Source organism: Podarcis erhardii, assembly GCF_964252035.2.
Source record: "Podarcis erhardii genome assembly, chromosome: 7".
Taxonomy (NCBI): Eukaryota; Metazoa; Chordata; class Lepidosauria; order Squamata; family Lacertidae; genus Podarcis; species Podarcis erhardii.
In genome coordinates this window covers 46,232,762-46,242,755 of record NC_138511.1, presented here as the reverse complement: position 1 = coordinate 46,242,755, position 9,994 = coordinate 46,232,762, and the positions used below count along the sequence as shown (strand labels likewise).

General features: G+C 44.2%; 1 protein-coding gene across 1 annotated transcript; it reads right to left on the bottom strand.

Annotated features, from left to right (window-relative positions):
* Positions 1–4,663: 4,663 nt before the first annotated feature.
* Positions 4,664–8,639, bottom strand: THAP11 (THAP domain containing 11). Its single transcript, XM_081872094.1, has one exon. It carries the CDS (start codon positions 8,155–8,157, stop codon positions 7,339–7,341), a length of 819 nt encoding a protein of 272 aa, XP_081728220.1. The 5' UTR covers positions 8,158–8,639; the 3' UTR covers positions 4,664–7,338.
* Between the last annotated feature and the right edge of the window lie 1,355 nt (positions 8,640–9,994).

Sequence of the window (9,994 nt, the reverse complement as noted above, 5' to 3'; positions counted from 1 at the left end):
AACTACCACCTTTGTTAACTTGGTGCCCTCCAGTTGTTGGACTGCAGCTCCCATCAGTCCTAACTAGTATACTAAGACTGATGGGAGATACAGTCCAGCAACATCTAGGGGGCACCAGGTTGGCAAAGGAAGCATTAATGAACCTATGCTGTACAGACAACATTATGTTTATCTGTGGTGGGATCCACCACATAAGAAAATGTTTAGTAACACCACAACTTTAATTAAACCAAAGGTAGGGCTGGCCTTAGAAAAAGGTGGCTGACTTTGTTGCAGGGGGTAGCAGACATAGCTGTCAACAGTCCACAAATAATAAGCCTCCTAGAGCGAAATATACATCAGGAGGCTTAGTTTGGTCAGAATTGAGTATACACTTCTAGAGTTACTGCTAAATACATTACTTCTGGTAAATGAGCCACTACAGCTGCTAGAGGGGTGTAGAAATTGTGTCCCGGGCTTTTTCGTCTACCCATGTACGATTTGAATCCAAAGGGGCACATAGGCTGCCAGATGTGAAATTTATATAGCTGCAAAGGCTGAGGCTGCTGAAGAAGCTAGAGATCACATTGGCTGGGAGTCCTGGAAGACCTGCTCCACCTGGCCTGGGAGAGTGAGACTTGACTCTAGCTACAAAAGCTGAGGCTGCTAAACAGACTCTCAGGCTGGGGTATTATTTTGTGGGGGTTGCTGCTTTTGTGCTGTTGTTTTTGTATCTTTATTTTTGATTTTGTTGTGATTTATGTGGAAATTATTGAGTTTGGTTTTGTATTTTTAATGCTTAATTTATTGTTTATGACTACATTTGTTATTTTGTAGCTATGTATTTTTTCATATTGTATGCCGCCATGAGCATGATTTGGACTGTGAAAATGGAATTATGTGTGTATTTATCCTTGTGCCTTCTGAGCCCTCTCACCATCAGCAGAGAGCAGCAGTAGTGTTGTTATCTTCCACCTGCACTCAGCCTACATCTCATATTTGTATAAAGCAGAGATGGGTCCAGGTACCAAAAGGCTGTTTGTGACAGGGAAACGAACAGCAGAGAGAGAGAGAAAGGCCAAACCCTGCCACCTTCCTGTGAAGGGGAGAGGGCAAAAATGCTAGCACTTGACCTAAGAGCTGCATAACCATCTCTAACCAGCTCTAAGATTCTATGATTCTATATGGATGCTTTAGCTGAGATTCCTGCATTGCGGAGAGTTGGACTAGATGACCCTTGGGTCTCTTCCAGCTCTAAGATTCTATTATCTTGGCATGCCTAGCAGCTTTGCTGCTACAAAAGCAACAGCAAAGATGCTGAGGCTAACAGGTGATGTCTACCTTATCTCCCTGTTCCTCCTATGTACTGGTAGTTACCCTAAGTCCTGCAACTCTGTGAAGAGGAGACAAGAAGGACAAAAAAGTGAAAATGTATGGTGTGGGAGGTAGAGCAGGCTGGGAAAGGGGCACAAAGCATAGGCACTTGGCAACTGTGCCATGTGCCAGCCCCTTCTCCCTTACTTAGAAGCAAGCTCCCCTGAATTTAATGGGGCTTCCAGCCAATAATGCTTACATAGGGCTGTAGGCTTTGTTATGGCTAGATTCAGATTCTTTTGAAAGAACAGAGGTTAGCGGCTCATTTTATTACATTGCTGTTTCCCATCTGTCCTCCATTATAGAACCCTAAGGACTCTAATGTGGACTTCTGGGCACCGACTGACCAGACTCAGAACTCCTTCATTTTCCTCATGGTTTCAGTCAATGACTGGCATCCTGATCCATGGCAATACAGGACTCTGAGGCTATCCATGTAGTCCAAGCAGAGGCCAAACATATGTTAGAATCATAGAATCATAGAGTTGGAAGAGACCACAAGGGCCATCGAGTCCAACCCCCTGCCAAGCAGGAAACACCATCAGAGCACTCCTGACATATGGTTGTCAAGCCTCTGCTTAAAGACCTCCAAAGAAGGAGACTCCACCACACTCCTTGGCAGCAAATTCCACTGTCGAACAGCTCTTACTGTCAGGAAGTTCTTCCTAATGTTTAGGTGGAATCTTCTTTCTTGTAGTTTGGAACCATTGCTCCGTGTCCGCTTCTCTGGAGCAGCAGAAAACAACCTTTCTCCCTCCTCTATGTGACATCCTTTTATATATTTGAACATGGCTATCATATCACCCCTTAACCTCCTCTTCTCCAGGCTAAACATGCCCAGCTCCCTTAGCCGTTCTTCATAAGGCATCGTTTCCAGGCCTTTGACCATTTTGGTTGCCCTCCTCTGGACACGTTCCAGTTTGTCAGTGTCCTTCTTGAACTGTGGTGCCCAGAACTGGACACAGTACTCCAGGTGAGGTCTGACCAGAGCAGAATACAGTGGCACTATTACTTCCCTTGATCTAGATGCAATACTCCTATTGATGCAGCCCAGAATTGCATTGGCTTTTTTAGCTGCCGCGTCACACTGTTGGCTCATGTCAAGTTTGTGGTCAACCAAGACTCCTAGATCCTTTTCACATGTACTGCTCTCAAGCCAGGTGTCACCCATCTTGTATTTGTGCCTCTCATTTTTTTTGCCCAAGTGCAATACTTTACATTTCTCCCTATTAAAATTCATCTTGTTTGTTTCTATGATTCTAAGCTACGGCCCGTGTCCTCATAGAATCATAGAATTCTATGATTCTATGTTATAGGAGGGTAGAAACCTTAGACACTATGCATGTAAAAGTACAGGAACACTGTTCACAAAAATGTTGTCTGAATGTCCAGCATAAATGTAGTCAGAAAAATGAAAATCCAGTATAGCTGCAAGTGAATTAGAAACACCAAGTCAGGCAAGAAGATCCATTATTCCACCATACACAAAAAATTATGACACATCACTAGGTGTCAGTTCACATTTGAGAAAGAAAAATGATGAAATCATATTAAGAATTATGTGGAGCCTGGAAAAAGAGACTTGTATATCAACCTGTTCTGATTAGCAGAAAGAAAAAATACATGTGTCAGTTGCAACCATACGTACTCTTCATCACCTTGTCGTGGTGAATGGGCTTGCACATTCCTATGACCTGTTGTGAGCGAAGCCATCAGGAGTCTTGTACTTCCAGCAGGGTCAACTAAGATAAGGTCAAGGGGAAAGTGCTAGACAAAGAATGAGCCAAGAAGTCCTCAATGGCAGAACAGGCAGAAGATAACAGGCAGTATGTTACAAGGGTTGTGAAGGCGGATGAAGGCTGCAGCAGATAAGAATCTACCAGTCGTGATACTCATGCCATCAGAATAGAGCTTTACTGCGAAGATTGTTTGTTGATCAGCGTGCACTGATCTACACACATAAAGCAAATTCACACACAGGCGTCTTCCAAAAATCCATCCCAGATAAGAATGGCTTTCCAAGTGAACCATTCACAGTGGGATCAGGTGTTAAACAGGCTTGTGTTATCATCCCAACTCTACTTACTATTTTCATCGCCATGATCCTATACTTTGTTGAAGTGAAACGCCCCACTGGAGTAAAAATCATATATCGAACAGATGGAAAGCTCTTTAATCTGAGTATGCTGAAAGAAAAGAGTAAGGTTACCATAACTTCTGTCATAGAGCTTCAGTATGCTGATGGCAATGTAACATGTGCACACTCAGAGAATGACCTCCAAACCATCCTAAATATCCTAAATATCTTCAGAGAAGCTTACGACAAGCTTGGCCTATTGCTCAACATCCAAAAAACCAAAGTGCTGCACCAACAAGCACAAAACAACCCCTCTGCAGCGCCACAAATCAAACTCATTGGTGTAACGTTGGAAAGTGCTGAACACTTCTCCTACCTGGGCCGTTATCTTTTCACAAGAGCCAACATTGATGCCGAAATCCAGCATCGCCTGAGCTCTGTGAGTGCAGCTTTCTCCTGATTGAAGTACAGAGTGTTTGAGGACCAGGACATTCGTAGGGAAACCAAAATGCTTGTTTACAAACCTATTGTACTACCAACCTTACTGTATGAACTTATGAACGCCATCTCCAATTCCTCAAAATCCAGCAGGAAGACAGGCAACTAATGCCAGTGTACTGAAAGAAGCAAAGATCACCAGTGTCAAAACAATGATTCTTCAACATCAACTTTTTGAAATGGTCATGTTGTTTGGATGCCTGATTATCGTCTTCCAAATCAACTACTCTATTCCAAAGCGTACTGCTGATGGTCAACAAAAGAGTTTTAAAGACTCTTTCAAGGCAAATCTTTAAAAATGTAAACACCAACAATTGGGAAACACTGGCCTGTTTGTGCTCCAACTGGAGAACAGCCTTTACCAAAGGTGTCATGGACTTTGAAGACGCTCAAACTCAGGATGAAATTGAGAAACGTGCTCAGAGGAAGGCATGTTTGGCAAACCCTCACCATGATCAACTCCCATCCCGAAACCTATGTCCCCACTGTGGAAGGACATGTGGATTCAAAAGGGACTCACGGTTATGACCGTGTTCATGGAAGACAATCTTACTCAGCTACAAGTGATCACCAAAGAAGAAGACCTTGCAAATAAAAGTCTCTTAACCAAGTGAGATATAAAACAAAACACTGAAATGTGTTTAATCAAAGCAGAAACAAGCAAATGCCATGGAGTAGGTGGAGGAAGAAAGAACTATTAGATGTTACAGACAAATTACAGACTGCAGTACTGTATAACAAAAACAAAATATATTTTATTCAAATTAAGCATATTTGCTAGCACCTCAGGATAACCAGTAAACTAGAACAGTCCAACAGATAACCAGTCCAGTAATCCAAGCAACTGAACGTATTTTAGTGCATAATGATGGTAGAAAAGTACCACGACTTGTCACAACACACTTTCGAAACACTCTCAGCCAGCTAGAATGCACCGTCTATTTACAAAGAAAGAAAACTAGTGTGCTGCTTAAGGTCTCAACAGATGCATACAGAGCAAAATGCAAGCTGTGTGACCAAACTTGACCTAAGCACAACACATGGCAGTAAATTTGTCTGTAGTTTTCTTCCCCACTTCAGAAGTATGGGGGGGGGCAGCACAGAAATCTGCTAAGATTGGAAAAAGAAGATAGTTATTAAATAAAAAAAAAATATTAGTTACAAGCTGAATCATGTTCTAGCAACTTCTAGTCAAATAATTTGATACAGTCTACTATCTTGTTCAAACAACAGACCAATTCCCCAATGACTACAGCAGAACATCCATGAAATCCAATGAGGTTAGAGTTTATGGTGTGCTGCTGCCTCCTGCAATAAACTGCGGAGTCAATTACACCAAGAATTGAACATGTCTTACGACCTACAGTATATATAGTCAGACGAACAAGGGACATGTAAGAAATAGGTTTTCTTTATGGTATTTTTTCAAGCTTTTTAATTGTTTGAGGGAATAATCTCCCCCTCTCCATTTTTAAAAAAATATTTTCTTCATTGCTTTTACTGTTATTGGTATATACAACGTATATAAGCAATACAAGCTTGTGGTTTCTATTTGAGATTTGTTATATAAAATATAAAAAATACTGTAACAAAAAAGAAAGAGAAAAAAATGGGGCAGATGGCCATTCTGACACTAGCCAATCCCTGCCAGTCACAATAGTTTCAACCAAAGGTATTTTTACACTTGAAAATACAAGCCAATCTACATGCCTACAGTTGTGATTTTTAGTTATGGGTTTGATAAACTCAAAAACTCTAGCTATTGCATTGTGTTTTTCTTTCTTTCTTTGTGAAATGAGATGTTCTGGCATTCTCTGCATAGCCATGCAGAGTACACACACCGTTGGGGACTCTTATTTGAAGTATATCATCAACCACACTGAATACAATAATCAGAAGCATCTATTTGGTGCTACACAGACATACAAATATTGGTGGGGTCTCAACATCTATTTCTGACAAAAGTGAATCAGGCTATAGGGCAGGCTGCTCTCTAATCTCTTTCCATCTTCATATCCATGGAGATGCAAACTGGCTCATAAATATCTGAAAAGTACAAGTGTATCTCACAAATTTATCAGTCCATGGTTGTGATATTAACATCTTCCAGGTTCTTAACAGAGAGTGTTAGAATGCTAATTTATTTAGAAGTATGAAAAGTTTGCAAAGCCACTGTAACTTAACCTCATTCCTCTTATGCTAGCCAGATTGCATCCCAGTATATTATATGTGAAAAGGAAATAAACCACACAATACTGGTTTACACAAGAGAATATTGAATCATTGCTGAAGTAAAAGAAGCAGTTGTTGAATGCCATGATGGACAGGGAGTCATCCAACTATGGCATGGCCATAATAATCCCTTGAAACTAGAAACAGAAAAAGGGCAAAACACCAAATATAACTGCATCCTAGGAATACAGACTCCAGTTGCCCTCTTTAATGATTAAGAATGAACTTGGCATCAAAAACGGCATACTCCATATCAGTAGTTTGTGGGTGGGGGATGACAACCCACATTTTTTCTCTCTCTCTCTTTCCATAAAGAGAAACAAACAAAATCCACTGATGGCCATGGTTTCTAAGGCGTTGATCAGCAAGACATTTACTGCAGAATAATCATAGGAAAGTGCCATGACTTTCACTAGACTATTCCAGAGTAAATGATTTACAACCCAAGTGTGCTTGTCTAGAAAGTAACTGTTATTGTTCCTCAAAATTAGCTTTGCACTAAATTTAATCCCACTGGTGACAGAAGCTCATAGCCCTACACCCGCCCACTTAATGGAAACATCCAGCTTTATTAGAGACATTTTCCCAGCAAGGCTAAAAATGGACCAGCTCTCACAGAATCAACATTACTGAGAGTACCAAGCAGCTGCTGTCTGCTACTGTGCTTTGAACAGGACATAATACAAGTAGAGCATCAGCTGATAACCAATAATCCAAACTGTACCCATCTTTTTATGTATATAAAAATATTGTTGTAGCCAACTCCTGGTGGGTACTTCTCACAGAAAAACATGTAAAAAGTGAGTGTGTGGGTCCAGTTAAGTGTGGGCCTGCTCACACACCACCCTGGGCTTCCTGACAGGAGAAGGAAATGTTGTCAGTACATAGTCAAGAACTGGTGATTTGCCTGCCACAGTGTAGACCTGACTGAAAGGGACCAAAAACGTATCTTGGGTAGCAATATCACACCAAGCTGTGGAGCACCATTTGTCCTTGCTACAACTGCTTGCCCGCCTGCCTCCACCCACCCACCCACCCCCTCCGTCCTGTTTGGGCATTTCTTGCCACTTCTGTTTGCAAACAATACCACACAGGTCAATTTGTGCTCGGTCCCCTGCCCTACATGAAACAAGCAACTTGAAGAGCAGGACCCCAATCCTAAGGAGGGCATGTATGTCTCAGAGACCATGGCGCTTGCGAGCCACCCCTCCCATGCTGGCAGCATGCAGCAGGCGGTCCTTCTCCCGGATCTCCTCACGGAGTTGGGCTTCGGACAGGCGCAGGCGGCGGATGCTGCCCTTCATCTCCTTCATCTTCACCTCCAGCAGAGCAATGATGTCCCGCTGCTCGTTCAGTTTGCGCAGCAACTCCTCCGACGTGGTACCCGACGACAGTGAGTAGGAGTGGTCTGGCGGGCTGTCCACCAATGGCCCGTTATCTGTAAGGAATGCCAGGCTAACAGGGCCCCCGATCATTGCCCCGGGGCCTCCCAACATCGCCCCTGGGGCCCCGAGCATCGTCCCAGGACCTCCCAGCTCCACCTGCACGGTCAGGTCCATAGGCTTCACATCATCTCCTGCGCCTCCTCCCCGGGGCACACCTTGCCCAGCCGCGGCGGCGGCAGCAGCTCCCTCCTGCAAAGCGAGCAAGACCGCGGCTTGCGCGGCGGCGACCGCGGGCGCCTGGGGAGGCGCGGGGGCGTGGCGTGCGCGCCGGTTCCCACGGGCGCCCTTGCGCTCGTTGACGCCCCGCAAGGGGAAGATGGTGGGCACCCGCACCAGGTAGGACTTGCGCCCGCCGGGGAAGTGCTCGGAGCAGACGCGGTGGCCCGTCGTGGGCTGGAAAGTGCTGAAGCATCCGCTCACTCCGGCCCGCGACACATTTTTCAGCCAAAGGCGGCGCAGCTCCGCGTCCTTCGGGAAGGTGTAGAAGTGAAGCGCCTTGTCTCGGTGCGAGTTGTTGTAGCAGCCTGGCACGCAGCACGTGAACCCGGGCATGGTCTGTGTGGTGTTTCGCTGCGCCCTCCTCCTTTCCCTCGGCGGGCCGAGGCAGCCGGGACTACAGATCCCACAAGGCCTCCCGATGCCGAGTCCCAACGACAAGGCGAGCCTCCTCCGCCACCGCCACAGTAGACCGCTCTCCGCAACAGCGCCACAGGAAACGGAACTACCCGCCCCACAAAGCACCGCGCCGCCGCCGGAACTACGTTTCCCACAAGGCACCACTGGGCGGGGCAGCAACGGGAGTGTTTAACTTGGCCACAGAAGAGCGGGAGAGAAAGCGGGCTGGGGATTCCACGCGCGCTCTCCAGCTTCCCACAATCCTCCGCGAGCCCCACAACTTTTTTGGAAGGCGGCTGGAGGCTTTATGAGGCAATAAATAAATATAAATAGTTGGCCTTTGTTTTGGCTTGTGCTGTAATAATATTTGTTAGTCTTTAAGGTGCCCCAGGACTTCTTATTTGTTTGCTGCAGCAGACTAACAATTTATTTCGAAACAAAATAAAAAAAATCCTTCCAGTAGCACCTTAAAGACCAACTAAGTTAGTTCTAGGTATGAGCTTTCGTGTGCATGCACACTTCTTCAGATACACTGAAACAGAAGTCACCAGGCCCTTCTATATAGTGAGAAAGTGGGGAGGGGTATACTCAGAAGGGTGGTGGGAATGGGTGATTGGCAGATAGCTGCGATGAGCCTGTTGACGACTCTTAACGACTGCAATAGGTCTTACAGGAAAAAGCAAGGGGTGAGAAGGTGAAAAATGGCTTTGTCATGTATAATGAGATAAGAATCCAAGGTCTTTGTTCAGACCAGGTCTCTCCATGGTTTTAAGTTTGGTAATAAGTTGCAATTCAGCAGTTTCTCTTTCCAGTCTATTTCTGAAATTCCTTTGTAATAGAACAGCTACTTTGAGATCTTGTATAGAATGTCCTGGGAGATTGAAGTGTTCTCCTACTGGTTTCTCTGTCTTGTGATTCCTGATGTCAGATTTATGTCCGTTCATCCTTTGGCGTAAAGTTTGGCCTGTTTGTCCAATATAGAGAGCTGAAGGACACTGTTGGCATTTGATGGCATACACACCTTCTCACTATATAGAAGGGTCTGGTGACTTCTGTTTCAGTGTATCTGAAGAAGTGTGCATGCACACGAAAGCTCATACCTAGAACTAACTTAGTTGGTCTTTAAGGTGCTACTGGAAGGAATTTTTTTATTTTGTTTTGACTATGGCAGACAAACACGGCTACCCATCTGTAACTGAATTTATTTCGAGTCCTCCTGTGCATGCTTACCTGGGAGTAAATACAATTGAAGCCAATGGATTTTGCGTCTGAGTAGACGTGGGTAGCATGGCAGCCTGGAATGCGTTCACATGACACTGCTAAAGTACATTCTTTACTTCACATGTATTCTGGGCACTGCAATTTACCCTTAGAGTTTCAATTCCCAGCCTGAGAGATGGTGTGGTGGTTACTAGGACCTGGAAGATCAGGGCTCTAATCCCTACGCAGCCATAAAGGTAAATCACTTTCAGTGTTATAAAAATTTAGGTTGTACACACATAGCAGACACACATTCCACAGAAAACCAATCTTTCACCCATCAACATTTAGGAAATATTCCCTGAGAAAAATTACACTTTATTTTAGCACATAGAACAATCCCAAAAAGCCATCTTAGCTCTCCTAAATCTGTAGAAGGAAATATATTGGAGAAACTTTTCCCAACAGTCATTTCACTTTCAAATCCTGACTTAAGGGCATATTTTGTGTATGAATGGGGTAGGCCTGTGCATTTTTTAAAATGCATTTCTATACTGCTGCTTAATGATGTGAA